At 34.6% G+C, this 19,701-nt stretch overlaps 3 protein-coding genes across 3 annotated transcripts; all 3 read right to left on the bottom strand.

Annotated features, from left to right (window-relative positions):
• Positions 1 to 3,880: 3,880 nt before the first annotated feature.
• Positions 3,881 to 6,529, bottom strand: LOC133332173 (translation initiation factor eIF-2B subunit gamma). Its single transcript, XM_061540554.1, has 6 exons — positions 6,373 to 6,529; positions 5,805 to 6,313; positions 4,987 to 5,130; positions 4,747 to 4,923; positions 4,110 to 4,336; positions 3,881 to 4,046 (listed from the first exon to the last, which is right to left on the bottom strand). Exons 1-6 carry the CDS (start codon positions 6,527 to 6,529, stop codon positions 3,881 to 3,883), a joined length of 1,380 nt encoding a protein of 459 aa, XP_061396538.1.
• A 1,465-nt stretch (positions 6,530 to 7,994) lies between these two features.
• Positions 7,995 to 11,579, bottom strand: LOC133332165 (KH domain-containing, RNA-binding, signal transduction-associated protein 3-like). The gene is made up of 5 exons (XM_061540543.1): positions 11,435 to 11,579; positions 10,405 to 10,891; positions 10,286 to 10,342; positions 10,166 to 10,218; positions 7,995 to 8,116 (listed from the first exon to the last, which is right to left on the bottom strand). Exons 1-5 carry the CDS (start codon positions 11,577 to 11,579, stop codon positions 7,995 to 7,997), a joined length of 864 nt encoding a protein of 287 aa, XP_061396527.1.
• Positions 11,580 to 11,998: 419 nt separating this feature from the next.
• LOC133332164 (KH domain-containing, RNA-binding, signal transduction-associated protein 2-like) lies at positions 11,999 to 19,390 on the bottom strand. The gene is made up of 5 exons (XM_061540542.1): positions 19,246 to 19,390; positions 18,553 to 19,039; positions 18,438 to 18,476; positions 15,426 to 15,469; positions 11,999 to 12,048 (listed from the first exon to the last, which is right to left on the bottom strand). The coding sequence occupies exons 1-5, from the start codon at positions 19,388 to 19,390 to the stop codon at positions 11,999 to 12,001; spliced, it is 765 nt and encodes a 254-aa protein (XP_061396526.1).
• Positions 19,391 to 19,701: the final 311 nt, after the last annotated feature.

Here is a 19,701-nt window from a genome sequence, read left to right as displayed (position 1 = left end):
GTACAAAAAGTTCGTCCCGGCCGAACTCAACTACCCTGTTTCTAATTTAAATGTGCATTTTGAACTGATGCGTATAAATTTTCCTACAAAACCGTCCTCTCGAAAATTCCCAATTTAATATACATACCCTTCAGCTAAGCTATGTAGCTAAGAATTATCTCACGAGACTTTTCGATAACAACAAATTTCGCACCTCTCCAATATTGAAAAAAATGAAAACAAAACAAAAACTTCCGAGGCCACTGGCCATTATCGCGGGTGGCTCTATAAGTGAGACTCGTCGAGATAAGATTAGAACAAAATCCAAACTAGACTGACTTATCTAACTTCGACATCTATTTGGACGCATAAACATCTGCATACATACCTATTTAAAATTTCATTTAATTGAACTGCTCTTCATGCCGACAGAATCAAAATTTCACCCATCGGTATTTAATTGCTCTTTGGCCTATCAGCCAGTTACCTGCGTTGTTATTAAATTTCAAGTTATTTGCAATGCTATCTCAATATATTGGTCGTGTTGTGGTGTTGTATCGCGTGGAATAGTTTGGAATGTAAATAACGTTAATTTATAACCTGGCGTTTATGGCAGGTGGGCGTGTGTTGAATTTGTATGTCATATGTAGATTTGTTGTTAGCAATCTAATCTGATAGGATTGAATGTCACCACCATTTTGTTGAATGCGTAAAGTTTCGATTTCTAAATCGATGAGAGGAAGTGAAACCTAACCTCAAAATGTTTGTTATATTTTTGAAATATTAATTTTTGTGGTTTTTTGATATTGCATCGGAATTTTGGAATTCGAAAATAATTTTGTTTTATCACATAGCATTCAATAATTATGTAGTTAATTCTTTTATAACTTGATATAATTATAAATATTTGATTTATAATCAACATGTGCTCGCAAGAATGTTTGGTAAACAGTTCAATTCTAAATATTTAAATGTATCTACATACACGCATACTTACATATTTGTCTATGATGATGAACAGTTTCACGTAATTGTAGATGGACGCGTGAAATATTTTGAGTTTAATTTAATATAAATACGTTTCTACTGGAGACGAGAACACGCGAATGATAAATTGTTTTTGTTCTAATCAGCTGATTTGTAAAATCAGCTGTCATTCGCAAAAATCGCTTAATATTTGTTAATAGCGGATTTAAATAGGTAATAAAATCATTACGTTCGTTTCATTACGATCTTTTTCTACGCGACCATAAAGCTGTTTTATACCATTTACACAAAGCTGGTTTCAAAAAGAAGATCGATGTTTGGGTGCCACACCAATTAACAGAAAAAAAAATAATGGATCGAATTTCCATCTACGAAGCCTTGGCCAAACTGAATGAGATAGACCCATATCCTAAACGGATGATGACTGCAGATGAGAAATGGATCACAAACTATAACCCAGTGCGAAAACGATCGTGGTCAAAGAGCGGTGAAGCACCTCAAACGGTGGCCAAACCAGGACTAACGGCCAGGAAGGTTCTCCTATGCATTTGGTGGGACTGGAAGGGGATTATTTATTATGAATTGTTTCCATATGTCCAAACGCTAAATTCTGATCTCTTCTGTCAACAACTGGACAGTTTGAAAATTACAATTGACCAGAAACGGCGAGAATTTGCCAACAGGAGAGGTGTCGTGTTCCACCAGGACAACGCTAGGTCACACACATCAACAGTGACTCGCCAGAAACTTCGGGAGCTTGGTTGGGAAGTTATAATGCATCCGCCATACAGTCACAGAGCCAGGCAACGGTGCCAGTAAAGATATATCATACAGGCCGATTTCACTTTTGTCACCAGTAGCGAAGACTCTTGAGGCACTAATCCTCTCCAGCACCTTGCATGCAATCTCCACACATATATGTCGAGGACTTAACCAGAACCGGTCGTGTCATAGAACAATGTTGGTAGCACTTGGCCTATAAAAAGGCTTTGTCACCCTGTTTGAGGACATCGAAATCTCTTGCCTCTGAACAAGTTTTAAACTTAGGATCAGTTACATGTCTGGACGTCAGTCGTACGTGGAGTTCCGGAATATGAAGTCCAAACCCCGTAGAGTGAAGCAGGGAGATCCTCAGGGTAGAGTATTGTCTCCGGTACTGTATAACCTCTATTTTTACGTTAGTCCACGTCCTCCAGACGGCATTGAGATCGTTACGTATGCATATGATTGTACGATCATGGCGTAGGGTTCTATCGTTGCGAACATATTTGTAAGGTTGAGCACCTATCTCGTCGATTTACTAGACTTCTTCCACGCGATGAATATGAAAATATTCCCCGCGAAATCTTCGGCCACATCATTCACCAAATGTCAGTGAATTTGAACGCTAAAATTCTCGGGATCACTTTTAGCCGCCTATTCAAATCGTCCACACTAACCACAGATATCTACAATAAGTTGAAAAGTAGGAACAAAGTTCTTGAATCAATTGCCGGCAGCAGTTGGAGCGCAGATAAGGACATTTTGTTGACCACTTACAAATCGATAGATCGTTCTGTGATTAGCTATACGGTACTGGTGTGGTCTGCGAGTACTAGTGCTACGCAATGAAGAAGTATTCAATCCTGTCAAAACGCCGACCTGAGAACTGCAATAGGGTACCTCATCATGACACCAGTGGGCCTCTTCATAAAGAGCAATATCCTATCATATGGTAATAAAACAACCCCACCCAGGCATATCAGAAAGGATCTGGATGATCTAGAGAGAGTTCCAACGTTATAAAATTAGCATCTAGATCAAGTTGCGTATCGAACAGGTTTAAACATCATTTATACTGATGGAGTTCCGCAGCGCTGAATGAATAGAGTGAATGCGGTCCTCGGAGCTATACTACTTTATTGGGACTCCAGTGAATATTTCGAGGAGTTTGCAAAGGGTATGACAAATTTTATATAACCTTATGGTAGCGGGTATAAAAATTGTTTTGGATCCGACGACAATAGAGTCATATCCCCATTTCAAATGTATGGGTAATTCGACTTAACAAGCGGAGGTTATATGCCTTTTTTTAAAGGTAGGAAAAATCTTGAAATTGTATTTCATATCTTTTTTTAGTTTAGTTTCCCATATATGGTTAGTAGGCCGAATACATAGTTGAAATCAGTTTTTGTTTTTGTGATAAGAAATCGTTTCACATACTCAGATTACAGACATCAACAAATATAAATTATAGAGAATTGTTGTGCCTATGTCTACCGAGTCGTCATAAACGAGACTGATCTCTAATCTTAATATTGAACGGTGTGAAAAATTATGTCTAGCAAAACAAATGAATCGGTTTATCTCTACTTTACGTCAAAGAAATGAGATAAAGGAAAGGGGCAATGTTAAAGAGTTGGTATAAATAACTTATTAGTCCACAACAATGAAATCTACGATTCAAAACGAACGTATCGATCAATAGAGCAGTAGACATATGATCCGAAACGACCTGAGTCTTAAACGGCTAACGATTGTCAGTTCGTATTACCCAAATACGCAGTCTTTATTTCCATCTGTGCCAAGAGAAAACGGCGAAAATGGATGAAAACATTTTTTATTGATCAAAAAAAGTTTACTTTTATAGAAACACAAATTTTTCAATGACTGAAATTCTATTTTCAAAAAACAAAAAATCCAAAATACTCCAATCCAATGTTGAAAATTTTCAACTTCAATGCGTATTTGGATAACATTCATTGATATACATACATGAAATTATCATTTGAGTTGAATAAATTCGTACGCATACGCATGAAACTAGGTACGATCCTAAAATAAAAAATAACATATTTATAAATTACAAAAAAAGTTGTACAAACACATTTTTTATTTCTTTTAGTTCTTCCTTTTACACATTCATTGCATTGCATTACTGTATATCAATTTCCATATAACCATCGGCATGCGTTAAATGTTTCGCCTCCAATTGTGAACCTTCTTCGACAATGAAATTGGCACCAACTAAACAATTTTTAAGTTTTGTACCCTTTTTAACAACAGCTTTGGGACCAATAATACAATTATCAATATTGCAACTGAAAAGAGAACAAAAGTATAATGTAAATCAATTTTAATTATAAAATATTTAATTCGCTTACCCCTCTTCCACAACAGCATGGGCCATTATTAGTGACTTATTAACAATATTTTTGGGGTTAATAAAGCAATTTGGTCCAAAGACACTGAAATTCAATGATGTCTTCTCAGATAGCTTGGCATTATCGGCCACAGCAATTTCCTTGGTTTGTGTTGAATTGACAACTGCATTAGGTGATACTAAAGGAAGTTCCAAACCACCACAGAGTAAGGGCCAAATTGTTGGAAGCTAAGACAAATAAAAATATTAATTATTACTTCTGAAGAGTTCTAAGCATATTTGCATATCATTTAATAAAAATCCTGTAACATCGAATATAATAATTTTTAATATTTTCTTCAATATCATAAAGGTAGTAAAGTGATTGGTGAATGATTGGTCTGTATCCGTACTCAATAAGTGGTCAAACTTTTTAAACGAATAAAGGGATAATCGAGAAATTTCGATTATAGAATATTCTTGTAGGTTCAGCAACACCAAATTAACAATTTCAATAGAAAATTTTTCAAATGATTGATGTGTTTTCCTGTATTCAACAAGTGTTAAAACTTTTTAAATTTATAAAAGGATAATTGGAACAATTTCTGTTAATTGAAGATTTTGAGGTCCTGGAACAGAGCCTATGTTTTAATTTTTACCTTTTGATTAATGGCAAAGAACGATAAGGTGGTATTAACGCGCACACCAATTGTCTCCTTGGGTGCCTCCAGGGCATAACATCTCAACAGATCACCATTATATAGTGGCTTTGTTCTATTATCATTATAGAGAGTTACTTTGAATATGTGCTGTTCCAAATTTGAGGTTGGGATGAACTGAAAAAAATGTATTATTAAAATAAAGAGCAAAAAATATTTGAATTAAAAGGTCATACTTACATCAAATATATTGTCGCCTTGTTTACCCAACTCAGATTGTGTATCGGATACTGGATTTGTTGTCGAATGTCCACTTGATTTTGCCATTTGCTTCTTAATTAAATATGGCAAAAATTCACCCTTTAATGTGGAGAAATTTTCGTTCTACAAGGAAATAGAAAACAATTTATAATAAAAACCAGTGAGCGGAGCAGTATAGTCAGACGGGGCCGACCATATGATACCCTACACAACTACTCTGAAAATATAATTTTATGCGGATGTATAATATTTGCACCCTCTTGACCGATTATAGGTCAATAGCTCCACTTTCTAACCCGGCCTATTTTTCAAATTTGGTTTACAAATTATAATGGACGGACTCAGATAGTCGAGATCTAGAACCAATTTATCGCGACGTTGCAAACTCTTGGGGCTGCACAAAGCTATAATACCCAAATAACATAGTTGTGTAGGGTATAACATGTTAAGACTTGGTTAATTTCAGGCCAGGTCTATCTTTTTATAATCTCCACCAAAAGGTGGACATTTAAATTAACTGAAAACTTTGACACCCAGTGAGAATCAATCAATAAATAATGTGGGGGCTATCCTAAAAAGTGGACCAATATTCATAATTTTTAGTTGGAATATGTTCTACTCAATGAGAATTCCAAATACTAAATTACGGCCACTTTGGATGAAGGACATGCCCAAACTCCTAAAAAAAATCGAAATATGGGACTAAACCCAACAAAGGTTAGGTCGTCGATATAGGGGCCATTTATAAGTCATACATCCATTCCACTTATTAATACATTTTCAATATTTCCACTTACCTTTTTCAAAAATTCCAGCACCCATTTCTTCATAACATAAATATGAGAATCGGTCATTCGTGAATAGATGGTCATTTTACCATTCTTACGCAGCAGATGGGCATTGACGTTCATAACTTCTTCAAAATCACTGGCGGATGCCAAAAACAACAGCCTCCTAGTCTCTGGATGTATTCCGATTAAATCTCTTTCTGGCTTATGTTTTGTCTTTGGTCCGGGCAGCGTTACATCCGATTCAAACCCACTTTTAAATAACAATGCCGTAAATGAAGCATCATGTTGACGGAATTTGTTAATCAATGGAAACAGGCTAACATTGGAAACAATGTCACAACTGAGGACAAGGAAATCCGATTGTATCTTATCGTGGACATAACGCAAACTGTCGGCGGTACCAAAATCACTATCACTTGGTATGCTAACAAAATCCAATTTCATTTTCAGTGATGTGCGCTCCAATGCCAGCTGAATTTCACTGCGTTCACTTTCCAGGACAATAACAATGGCCTCTGTAATGAAAGGATTGTGCGTGTTAGAGTTCCTCACATTTCATCATCCAATAACTTACCTTGGAAATTGTGGGTCTGCAAGAGATTTAAAGGATACCATAACAATGGATATGGACCAATTGGTAGTAGACATTTTGGTGTTTTACCCAACACTTCGGGCAGACGAGTACCACGGCCGGCAGCCAAGACAACAGCCTGAAATTCTTGTGTGACCATTTTTGCCTATTGTTCCAGTTTAGATTTCCCTAAATTATCCAAATTATAGCCAACCGATCGGAATATGCAATTCTTCACATGCACGCACACACACACCATCGAAGGTATAAAATGTGTTTACGTTGGCGAAACGTCAATAACAGCTGTTTGTATACGTCGCAACGACTGCGTTTAAATAAAAGCAGTGTAGCGACGCCGTCAGCGTACGTTGTGGATGGAAATTATATGCCATAATTTTATAGTAAAATAATTAAAACTTTTTTTATGGAAAAATTAATATATTCTCAATCTACTTATTAGATTTTTAATATTTTTTTAAATCTGGGACTTACCTCGTATTTTAAGGGATTTTTGATTTTCCATGTTTCGATTATTTTAAGATAACAGATGAAAAGAAAATTAAAATGATATGGTATGAATAGTTTAGACAAAAGTTTAGCCCCCTTTTGCTTTATATAATATATATTTTATGTTTTAATTTCGCACATTGTGTGGGGTGTACCACAATTACTGAACCGATGAGTTCCATTTTCAGACCTGTCATGAATTTAGAAGATTTCAAATGTTTAACCCTTTAGGTGGAAGTTACAAGAAGGAGTGGAATGGTTTTATCCTCAGGCCTGTTTAAGGTTTGGTAAAATTATTATGATATGTAAAAGTTTTCAAAATGTTGACCAGAGAGGCGCACCGATCTTTTCCATCTTCAAACTTGATCTGGATGTGTAAGATTACCACAATGTACAAAGTTGGTATCTAATCGGATATTTATTGTTCTTGGAAAGTGCGGCCATTTTGTGACAAACAAGGAGTGAGACGTTAATCTGAATTAACATGCGCACAAACGAACAAGAATGCTATTTCTAAATCGACTCCAAATAATCTGAAATTTTAGATTCATATAATAATTTGATATTTTACCTTCATTGCTATTAAAACGAAGTTATTTTTTAAGTTTCTTACAAAATATTCACCACCTGGAAATCTGTTCTTCACTTTTAACAATATATATGGCTAGGGAAATTGTATACCCACTCAACATGTTACTGATTAAATTTTATTGGATATTGGTCTTTGATGGCGATTCCTCAGGAACTAACATTTTCAGTCCATTTTATTGGAGTCTGTAAAACTTTATGAACGGTAAATAGAATACAGCAAATAAAAACAATTTAAGAATTTCTTTCATTTTTTTCAAATGGCTCGAATAAAAAAATCCAAAAAGAATTAACTTATAATCTAGATATATTCTTCCTATCTTCTCTGAAATTATTGTGCGATAATATCTTATCTATTGTAAAATAATACAAACCATAGCGTCCAGAATATCCAATCTTCTTTTCAGTCCATTTTCTTGGAGTATTCGAAATGAAGAAGTAACATTTATCTTACTTATAATCCTTTAGGTTCTTTCTTGTAAACGTTTATTAATATGTTTAAACATTATTTATTTTTAAAACCATTTAAATTACATTGTTCCTATCAACTGAATACTAAACCACTTGTCACATGCTAGCGTGTAATGAAATGAACAGACAAACACCGACTGAAATACTATGCTGTCATTGATATGTTCATAACAGAACATCCCTAGAGTATATACAAGAGGGGACAATAAATAAAGTTGCACATCAATATGTGCAAAAAATGCATAAAAGGGTGAGAAAATGACATTCCCAACCAGTTTGCATCATTAAAAGAATTTATTAAAGTGAAACTTCCGGTCGCCATACAATTACATTTTTTTCACACAAGAAGTGCATAATAATGTCCACATTTAATTTCCATTCTTAGGTTCAAGGGATTTTCTGGTATATTAATATTGATTTGACGGAATTTAAATTGTGCGGGAATATGATGATGAAAAAAATCCTGCAAAAAATATTTTAATGAATTTCCTCTTGAAAATTAAGCTATTATTGTTGTAAATATCTAAAAAAATCCTGAATAAATAAACCATTTTAATATTAATATATGAATGAATTATTACGTTTTTTTATTACATAGTAATATTAGTTATAATTTAATTGATTATTAATACTACTAATTATCAATATATTCAATATTATATATTTTACGGATGTCCTTTTACTTTGAATGTAGTTTTCCGAGGGTAAGGCTGTATGCGAATAGTTGTATTTCTTCCAGCAACTGACGGTTTATTATTGGGCCATTTATTTGCTCGACTATGGGTTTCTGAAAAATTATAAACAAAAAATGTCATAAATATAACTTTTTAAAAAATAATATACAATTATAATAATTAAAATAAGCAATAATTTTTGTCATGTTTTGATCAAAAAGAATTTATCGCGCGCTTATATAGACATATAGACACATATATAGTCCAAAAGTGGAACAATGGTCCCATTTTTTATTTTATTTACAAAATTTTTCATATGTTGAAACTTTGCGGTGGTGTTACAAGAAAGAGTAAATGTGAATTAATCCTCATAATCTTATACGTCATCGCATGATATTGTATCTGTCCGTCCATCTGTCTGTTGATGTTAATTTGTAAACAAAGTACAGATCACATTTATAAACCGATTTGGATGAAAATTGGCAAAAATTTTATTTATTAGACCCAAGGACGAACCCTATTGAAATTGGTGAAAATCGGTTCAGATTTAGATATAGCTCCCATATATATTTTCGTCCGATTTAATGTAACCGGTGTACCGAAGTCCCTATATGTCTTTCGTTTGCAACAAATTTGGCATATCGTACTGAACTAGTCCACAATGATCAGTGCTAATTTTCGGTTCAAATTTAGATATTGCTCCCATATATATTTTATTCCCATTTTATGTTCCCTTAGGGAGAACACTGACATGAAATTGTTAGGATACATACGTAGATTATACCCAACGTGGTGAAGGGTATCATATGTGAAGCAACAGATGGTCAACAGATTCTGAATGCAGGAGTTCAAAAACCATCCGGTCGGAATTCTTTCGCCCTATAACTTCTTCACTGCTGCCTCATAGTAAGAGGGTGATAACAATCATTGTGGTGATCACAACAGGCCACTGCAGGATCTCTCACTTAAAATTCGGCGTTAACGGAGTAGGTTATTGCCGTCTATGTAAGGATGAGCAAGAGCTGGAAACACTTGAACATTTACTCTGTAGGTGTCAATTGCTACTTTCCAGAAGACACCGACAGTTTAGTAAATATAAGATTAATAATCTAGCATTCTTCTCCGGAAGATATCTCAAGCAGATCCTTAGCTTTTTTAAAATTCAATCATGGCTAAAATAGTTTTTCTACACTGTTTTTAAACATCGTCTATCTCTCCCCATCTTTTCCACTTTCCTTTAATCCAGGATGAGCACAATGGACATATGTCTCTCAGTGAACGGCTGTTAAAGATAGCCGAACACCCATCCTTCGCAACAGCCAGCATGAGAGATTGATGAAGATTTCTTAATCGGTACGAAATTATCTGAACCTTCTTGTTCCAAAACCACTTGAGGTCTAAAACTGATATTTGGATAAAATAGTCTTAAGGCTGATGATATAAACACTCTTTAAACTGTGGTAAAACCAAGTTTGATATTCCGATTTCCGGTACATTTTTGACGTGTGATGAACTAGCGTTTTTGTTATTCCCCCCAAGTATTGCTTTTGTCTTACCTGGACTACATGGAATGCTTTTTGGTTGACCACTGGAATCATCGACACTATGACTATAATGAGGTAATCAAATTTTAATAGAATATAAATGTCATAAAAATATAATTTTAATTAACTTACGCTGCCGAACTAGCAGTACTGCTAGCTCCCATGTTAACAAGTTTTTGGAATATAGATCTGAAATCCAAAGAAAAAACATAATATTAATATATAAAAAAAGAATAATTATAATAACTCACTTTTGTGGCACACTCTTAATACGATATGTCGCACGAGCCAATTGCGGATCAATTTGCATTAGTTCACGATATTGTTCTTGTGATATTTCATCATTACGATCGGGTATAATATATTTACGAATTTCCCTTAACGCGTACGCCAAACGGGCATATGCCTCTGCCGGTGGTGCGATCGTACCAATTTCTACATATAGATCTCTATTTAAATGATTAAAAGCAGGATCACCAGATTGTCGTAATTCATCTTCACGTTCCTGATCACGCATCGAGTTACGACCTTTGATTGCAATACTACATAGAGTCTCCTGATGTAAACGTTTGAGAGTATTACCTTTGGGTCCTAATATTTTTCCTTTAAAATTAAATTTTGGATATTCTTTTACGGGTATGTAGACGTCTTGAGTTATCTTAATGGGTTTTTGTTCATAAACATCTGCCTTGAATTCTTTGCCGGGTATGCGACCGGTTGAATAAACACGATCAATTGCTGAAAATTTGAAAACAAATACAAATATGAATTTTAATTGTATCGGGAAAAGGGAACATAATTGAGTATAGATCACAATGAGAACAAATTTTGGCCTATGTCAAGTACCAGGACCGGTCATAGATTTTTACATATACATATGTACAGTGCTGTTGTACATATTTTCCGATATATATGGGTATAAAAATATTCTTAGCAATGAAGGTCGGCCACCCATAAAAAATTTAGATTTAAATTGACATTTTGTTGCGATGCCTGTAAAATCTTCAAATCTTCATACGCGTATGAACTTTGAAAGCCTATTCCCGGAAAGTATGGACTTCTTTGAAAAAAATATATTGTTGTAACCAGGACTGATTCACAATAAATAAACAAGGAGTATGGTCCGGCATCTACGAATTGCTGGTGGCAGAATATTAAAAACGATCCGCTACTGTAACTCATACTTGACCTATGCAAATTTTGTTTTAATTAGCTAATATTTTTAGTTTTGTAGATACCGCTTTCCGGCAATTACCGGAAACCAACAATCGACTACATTACCATATCTTATTAAATCGGCCACAAGAGGAAAGTTCTTCGGTAAGCGTTTCTCCTCCTTCAGCAATTCGTCAATGTAGTTCTGGGCCACTTGATTGATTTTGGGAACATAGCCTTCACCGACTTCATGATGTTTGTTGTCATTCATTTTGTTGTTGTAAAGTTAGTTTTGAAAAATAATTTATTTAGATACAATTTCTCAGATTCCTCCTCTATTGACTATACAAAACAAAGTGATTTCAATTCACAATGAAATGGTGTTATTGTGAATGAAAATTAACAACAATTAGAAAAAGTGTGGTCAATTGAAAGAGTAGTTTCAAATCGTTTAAACAATTTTGAACCCGCCAAAGAGACGATTTATTTTAAATCGAAAAGCTTACAAAATTATTAAAGATTTCCATAAAAATAACTCCATATCATGCGAACGTAGTAGGCGATTTGATTCAACTTTTGGCCAGTTCCAGTACTGCAAGACTGTACAAAATTACTAAATTTGTCATTCCCCTTGCAGCACGTCGAAATATTCACCACAGACTCCATAGGTTCAGGATGTACGGCTGCTTATTACAACCGTTCACTCAGAGATTCTTGTCCATTGTGACCATCCTTGGTACCTGAAAAAACAATGGAAGAGAGAAAAAATAGCGGGAGTTGCGGGAGTAGTTGAAAAGTGGTTATTTTAGTCATTTCAAAGTCTTAACAAAGCTTAGAATCAGCTTGGGGTCTATTCCGTAGAAGAATGCTAGATTATCTATTTCATATTTGCCACAGTGTCTGTGTCTTCTGCCGCCCAGCGATATTCAATTGTTTCTAGCTCTTACTCTTGCTCGCATATACAGCAATAATCCACACCGTTGATGTCCTATTTTGAAGTTAGAGATAATCCTGCAGCGACCTGTTATGATCCCCACAACCATTTTAATCCCTCTTTTATTATGGGATAACAGCGAGAGAAAATTCAGGCCAGATTGCTTTTGAGATGCTGCAATCAGGTTCTCTCGACCATCTGTTGCCTACTACCTCGCCGTAGAACAAACGGATTTTGCCAATGAAATAGCCAATGGGTGGTCTCTCAATCCGAAGATTGTGAACCCCCTCGAGCAAGCTCGTCGGCTATCTCGTTACCTTCTATGTTGCTATGTCCTGGGACCCAGCATAAATTAACTATCCTTCGTATATAATGCAGAGCAGACTTGCAATCAATAACTGCTTTTGAGTTTATAGTGCACGACTTTAAAGACTTAAGGGGCGGCCTGACTATCGACATATATAGTCACCGGTACCGTATTATCAGCAGTAAGTGTTTTTACTATCTCGGCCGCTTTCGTGATTGCAAGGATTTCTGCTTGAAAAACGCTACAAAGATTGTTAAGTTTATATGAGTTGTACATTTCTAATTACCTGCAGTAATTACCTAAAGTAGGTGCCTTCCCCCCATCTTTGACTCGTCTATCAAAATTGACAGACTGGACAGAGGTAAGGAGCCATCAGTCCAGGAGATCCCAGGTCAGAATATTTCGACTTATGCATGTCCGTCCGTCTGTTGAAATTACGATAGAGCTCGCAATATTAAATATATAGCTATGAAAATTTGCACATATATTGATATTATCACTAGGAAGCTTGGTATTGAAAATGTACTATAAATGATAAATATTGGTCCACTTTTTAGGGAAGCCCCATATAATGCTATTAAATGTCCAAAGATGGTATTTATCGATCCACTCTTTCAATTACATTCCCACACATGGTCATGGAATTTATCGGTCCACTCTTTCAATTACATCCCCACACATGGTCAACATTTAAAAAAAAATGTAAATAATTTAAATAAAACAAATAATATATTTTTTTATTATTAATTTTATTTCCATTTCAATATAAACAATTCCTATACAAGTAATATTTTATTATAAACTAGACTTACCAAAGGAGAATCCTTGAGTGGTACAATTAAATATTTATGGGAGTATAGGAGCAATGGGGCATGCACACATTTCTTTTCGCAAAGGCTCTGAAATTATTAGAATGTCTCAAAAGTTTAGATAAAATAACTCGTTTTAATATTGAACCTTATTAAATCATTTCACAATGATTTTAATAATTTGTAATTAATCATTTTTTTAATTTACTCAACTTTTATGGGTAATAATAAGATTTTAAATATTATACCTTTTCATTTTATTTTTATGTATAGTATGGTTTTATTAAATTCAAATTAGTTTCTTTTATATCATTATTTTTATATTCATATTTTTTATACTTTTTTCTCTTTCTTTGCATTTTTATGCATTTTTCATTTATAAGCTCAGTAAATATTATTTTTTTATATATTTCAATATCAATATAGATTTATATAAGTATTTTTTAACATATTGGATTTTTTATAATATATTGAGTATTTATGTTAATAGATATATATTTTTTGTTAATTTTGGTGTAATCATTATGTTTTTATCTTAATTTCTAATATTATCCAGTTTTGAAAATATCTCATTTTGGTGTTTATATTTATGTTGTATATTTATGCATTTGGTTTAGGTTTGAATGGTGAATTCCTTGCATATGGTTGTTTACGTATATTTTTATATCTTGGAACAACAGTTGCAGTTTCATTCCGTTTTATTTGTTTCTCTAAAATTATTGAAAATATATAGGTCTTTGTAATATAATTTATATACATTATTAAAATATTATACATGTGTTATTCGTTTATTATATGTATTTATTATGTTTTTTATAGTAGAAATATTATTAATTAGCGATATTGTTTAAATTCACCACCTTGTTTTCGACATATAAAAACGATTGGGGTTTCCGGTCTAATATATAAATAGACTATATGGATACAATAGGAAACTTAGAGGCCTACGATATAAGAACACAATTTGCTAGTTTGATTTAAGGAAAACTTTTGGTCATTTTTGAGAAAAAATATAGTCAGACCTTCTTGATCAAAATGTGTTCAATGTTGAAGTCCAACGGTTTTCTACAAAGAATTCCTTTTGAATTGCAGTGCAAAGGTCTTCTATAGAATTCCTTTGAAAGACATTTTTGAATTATTTAGGTCTCTAGGTCTTTTATATACCTATTAATTTTCTACATAGAATACCACATGGTCTTTTAGAAAAAAGACATTCTGACTTTCTATGTTACACCTCCCCTCGTCTTTTATGACTTTCTACATTAATATCCCGTATCTTTTTTAAACTAACAATATATATGGTATTCTAAAAAATACCTCTATAGAAGACTTGCTTGTCTTCTATATCGGGGAGATATTTCGAGTTTCTGTTAATATGGAGAAGTTCTTGATCTCTACATATTAATAGGTCAATTAAAAATTTACACATGGATGACACAACTAAATCTTCGTGATTTCTTGGGTAGATATTGAGAGTAGATATAATAATGTAGTCCTTGTAGTCCTTATAATAATAAAAATGTTTTTGAAGTACAATGTTTCTGAACCCCTCCAACTGAAGATATTATTAAGCATTGTTAGTTTTAAGCTTTTGGAGTAGTCTATATTTTGTTGTCTTTTAGAATCTCTCTTGGCCCTTTAGGCTAGATTCTCGTTTATGAAATTCAAATTGAAATTGATTAGCACTAATATTCAAAAGGGCTGATTTCAACATGAATTGGGCATTGATCTCCTCCCCGTTTCCATTGTATTATTTAGACCTGGCCGCCAGCGAATGAACACTCGTCGAATATTCAACGAAACTTAGTCCTGCTTTAAAGCTAATTAGAAGTAGTACTACAAGACTTTGAAAGTCGTAATATGTGCATCACCTTTGAAGAAAATAATATTAACAACTCTTCTAGAAAGCCCTTTTTCTGACTTCTCTAAAAGAAAACATGTTGACAAGATTCAAGTTAAATCACATACCTGATTATCCTTATTAGCAAAGGATGACCACATCATGTATTGTGTTTGAAAAGGAAACCACAACACTTCCATCTTTCAATCAATTTTATTTTATCTTACCTGGAAAATTATGGCCATTTGATTGGTCAGCATCATCATGGTACCTATAAATGGAAGAAAGAATAAATCAAAATTTAGAAAATAATATGAAATTGGAAATAGAATTCTATATCGATATACAACTCTTAAAATATTCAATTTTAAATCAAAGGATTTTTTTGCCCAGACCCTTCAACCGGGAGAAAGTCATAAAATCTAGAACCTCGGCTTGTTTAGACTCGGTATCAATCACTATTTTTTTTTTTATTTATTTATTCCAAAAATTAAGGCCGATTTCATTTAAATTGCAAACTATACTACTCCATTTAACAAGATTTCTTAATAATATCTTAGAAGGTATTATTCTAAAAATAATATATTTCAATGTTTGGCAAGTGGCTAACTACTCAAGTAAGTGTATTAATATCACATATTCAATATTTAGTAATAAACATATTTATGGTCTTCCATCTACAGCAGATGCTGACTATAAAAGACCGTCAATGGAATTATTTCGATATATTTTTTTCTGTGCGAAAAAAAAGTTCTCAGTGTAAACTAAGGATTTTATTCTGTATAATAAATCCTCAGAGAGGTCAGAGGATGTTTAAACGCCCTTTTTGGGAACAGAGATTTTCTACATAAATAAGAGCCCTCAAAGGCGGCAGGGGAATTTTTTAATATAGAAAAATAAATGAGTTTTCAGATTGAACTGATGAATCTTAAACTATAAAAAACAACAAGAAAGGGATTAAGCTGGCTTACCTAAAAAAAAGTAAACACACATCCCACAAACAAATGTCACACTGAATCGACATTAAAACATTTTTTTTAGACATGGGATTTTGATGGAGAGCTATGAGGAATGTATCTGATATGTACTCAGGTTTAAATAGATTGAGGCCATTCAGTCACTTCCATTTATATCATAACATGTCATGAATAATATATCCCATGAAATGGGTTCGAATGTTAGAAATGTCTGGGCAATTACATACTTACTTACTTAGCTGGCTTGTTACAGAACGGTTGTTCCATAAGCCGAGCTTAAAAAAGATTTCCAAGCGCTTCGGTCTTGTGCGCAAGTCCACCAATTTGGAAGACCACGTTCCAAGATGTTGTTTTCTACTTGGTCTTTCCATCTAATTCGTGGCCTTCCCCTTTTACGGGAACCATCAGTAGGCTCATTTTTATATGCCTTTTGAGCTGGGGCATCTTCATTCATCCGCACAACATGGCCTAGCCACCGTAGTCGCTGCAGCTCAATACGACTGACTATGTCGATGTCCGCGTATAAATTGTAGAGCTCGTGGTTCATACGACGCCGATATTCACCGTCGACGCAGATCGGCCCGTAGATCTTTCGGAGAATTTTTCTCTCAAACACCCCAATGGGCAATTACATAGGAAGTTTTTAAACGTGTTGTTGTATTTCCCGAATGCCCTGCAATTGCTGTTTCTAACGCATCTATAACGGCATTTACATTAGAACTTTTTACGGGTTAAACTACTCTATGAGAATATATTCGACATGTATGCAATGGAATTGACAATTGAAACCCTCTGGGTTAACGAAATCCTTTACAATGAAAACGTACTATAATCATGTTTAAATGTGCCTGTAGACTAATAGTGAGACTTTCTTTATCTTTATTTTGACCTTCCCTTGTCTTTTGCGATTTTTTTAATTGATGTTAGGTTGAAAAGAGGTGTGGTTTACACCAACACATGTCCAATATTAGGACATACACTAAGTGGACTGTTGTGCGGGATGGATTTGATTGCCCTAAACGTCTAGGAATTGTGTTTTGTTTAATATCTTCAGTTTTTTCCATTCACATCCCCTTAGGTCGGTTATTTTACGATATATGTTGTTTCCTAAGAATTGGGATCGGATGCTTGAAAAGGCTGGGCAGCGGCACAGGAAATGTTTTAACGTTTCGTGTGACTTCACACGCTCGCAACAAATCTTATATAAAGGGGGCTGCAAGTTGTTACGTTCTCTGAGAATACAGGTCAATCTGCTGATTTCCCGTTTTGGTTAGTATTAAGATTTGCTTTGTCTCATCTCATTGTGGAGACCCAAACACTGCTCTTGAATATTATGATATAACTTTAATGACATCAAAGTTGAGTTTCCTAGTAGGGAATCCTGGACTAGTGGATCCTTTTTTCACAGACGAGTCAAAGATGAAGGAAGTACTGGTGCTGGCGTTTACTGTGCGTAATTAGAAATATACAGCCCATATAAACTTAACAAACCTTGCAGCGTTTTTCAAGCAAAAAAACCCCTTGCATAGTAAAAACACTTACTGCCGATAATACGGGACCGGTGACTATATATGCCGATAGTCAGGCGGCCCTCAAGGCTTTGAAGTCGTGTACTATAAAATCAAAAGCACTTTTTGATTGCAAGTCCGCTCTGAATGATATATGACGGATAGTTAACTTATGTTGGGTTCCAGGGCATAGAGACATATAAGAGAACAAGATAGCCAACGAGCTTGCGAGATCTGTGTAACCACTATTACATTGACAAAATTCGCTTGTTCTACGGCGAGGTTGTCGGTAACAGATGATCGAGAGAACCTGGTTGCAGAATCGCATAAGCTATCTGGCCTGAATTCTCTCGCCGTATAACTTCTTCGCTGTTGGCACAATCACTGCAGGAGGATTAGATCTCTCACTTCGCAATGGGACTCCAGCGGAGAGGATTACTGTCGTTTATGTGAGGACAAATAAGAGCTAGAAAGCATTGAACATATCCTCTGTATATGTCCATTGCTTGGCACAAGTCATAAACAGTTTGAAAGATATGAAATTGATAATCAAGACTTCTTCTCTAAAATAGATCCCAATCAGATCCTAGGCTTTGTCAAAAATGGGACATGGCTAAAATAACCATCTCTATCCTCTCCTTCTCTTCACTCTTCACTTCCCGTTCTCTTTTCAGGTATAAAGGATGATCCCAATGGTCAATAGTATGGACCTAACCGTATTATATTAAAAAAAAAACTTGAAGAAAAAACTTACTCTTTTTGACTCAAGGCAGCCAATTTTTGAAAAACTGATCTAGAACAACAAATTAAAGGAAATAATTAGAAATTACTTAACTAATAAATACCTATCCACAACTCAAAATACTCACTTTTGTGGTGCCGTCTTAATGCCAAATGTCGACTTTACCAATTTCGGATCAATTTCCATTAGCTCACGATATTGTTCCTGTGAGATTTCATCATTCTTATCGGGTATAATGTATTTACGAATCTCTGTAAGGGCATAAGCCATGCGAGCATGAGCTTCGGCAGGTGGTGCCACCGTTGATATTTCAACAAATAGATTTTTATTCAGATGATTGTAGGCAGGATCACCGGATTGACGTAGCATCTCTTCACGTTCTTGATCTCGCATTGAATTACGTCCCTTAATTGCAATACTACAAAGTGTTTCCTGGTGCAACCGTTTTAGTGTATTACCCTTGGGACCCAATATTTTTCCTTGGAAATTAAATTTTGGATATTGTTTGACGGGCAAATAGACATTTTGCGTGAGTTTAATTGGTTTCTGTTGAAAGACATCGGCTTTGAGTTCTTTGCCAGGGGTGCGACCGGTGGCATAAATGCGATCCATTGCTATAGTAAAAAGAAGAACATGTAATAACATGTTCGCATTTTATTTAAAATCGAATAATGTTTGTAATTCATCTCCCAACAACTGTGCTGCTTCCGTTTAAAGTGCAACAATGCCAATGCATTGCTTGCTTGCCGGTATACATACACAATTTACCATTCATCATTCTCAACATGACCAATTTTGTTTGTTTTTCTTTACAACTTACCATCTCTTATTAATTCGGCACATAATGGAAATTCTTTGGGCAATCGAGCTTCCTCCTTGCGTAGGGCTTCAATATATTCCTGGGCATATTGATTAATCTTGGGTACATAGCCATCACTGTTGTGTTTTTCATTATCATAACTCATTTTGTCTGACTGTCTTTCACTGAATGTTTGTTGTTGCTTCTTCTGCTGCCGTTGTTGGTATGTTTACGGTGCGCTTGAACGTCTTCTTTGTATGATTGCTGCGGTAACACTGATAGGCCACTACTCACTGTTGACGCTGAAATGTTCATACAACAAATGGTACGAAAATGCGTACAAAGACATAAGGGATGGAAATTGAATGGGCATGTTAAAATTTGTGGAATTTCAATTGAATTCGTAGCAAAAATGAGTAAGCAAAAAATTTGCCTCAGAAGTGCAGACAATTTTCCGGCAATTTCAGCAACAATAAC

Source organism: Musca vetustissima, unplaced genomic scaffold, assembly GCF_032173495.1.
Source record: "Musca vetustissima isolate MV318-11 ecotype Yass unplaced genomic scaffold, APGP_CSIRO_Mvet_v1 utg5251, whole genome shotgun sequence".
Lineage (NCBI taxonomy): Eukaryota > Metazoa > Arthropoda > Insecta > Diptera > Muscidae > Musca > Musca vetustissima.
This window is presented reverse-complemented; position numbering and strand designations above follow the sequence as displayed.

Coding starts and splice junctions, on each gene's coding strand:
- LOC133332173 (XM_061540554.1), bottom strand. CDS start 6,529: ATGGTCACACAAGAATTTCAGGCTGTTGTCTTGGCTGCCGGCCGTGGT. Junction 5,131..5,804: donor TGCTGGAATTTTTGAAAAAG/GTAAGTGGAAAT, acceptor ATTTCCTTGTAG/AACGAAAATTTCTCCACATT. Junction 4,924..4,986: donor AAGGCGACAATATATTTGAT/GTAAGTATGACC, acceptor CATTTTTTTCAG/TTCATCCCAACCTCAAATTT.
- LOC133332165 (XM_061540543.1), bottom strand. CDS start 11,579: ATGAATGACAACAAACATCATGAAGTCGGTGAAGGCTATGTTCCCAAA. Junction 10,892..11,434: donor GGCCGATTTAATAAGATATG/GTAATGTAGTCG, acceptor TCAAATTTTCAG/CAATTGATCGTGTTTATTCA. Junction 10,343..10,404: donor ATTAAGAGTGTGCCACAAAA/GTGAGTTATTAT, acceptor TTTGGATTTCAG/ATCTATATTCCAAAAACTTG.
- LOC133332164 (XM_061540542.1), bottom strand. CDS start 19,390: ATGAGTTATGATAATGAAAAACACAACAGTGATGGCTATGTACCCAAG. Junction 19,040..19,245: donor TGCCGAATTAATAAGAGATG/GTAAGTTGTAAA, acceptor TTTTTACTATAG/CAATGGATCGCATTTATGCC. Junction 12,049..15,425: donor AAATGGCCATAATTTTCCAG/GTAAGATAAAAT, acceptor TTGTTTTTTCAG/GTACCAAGGATGGTCACAAT.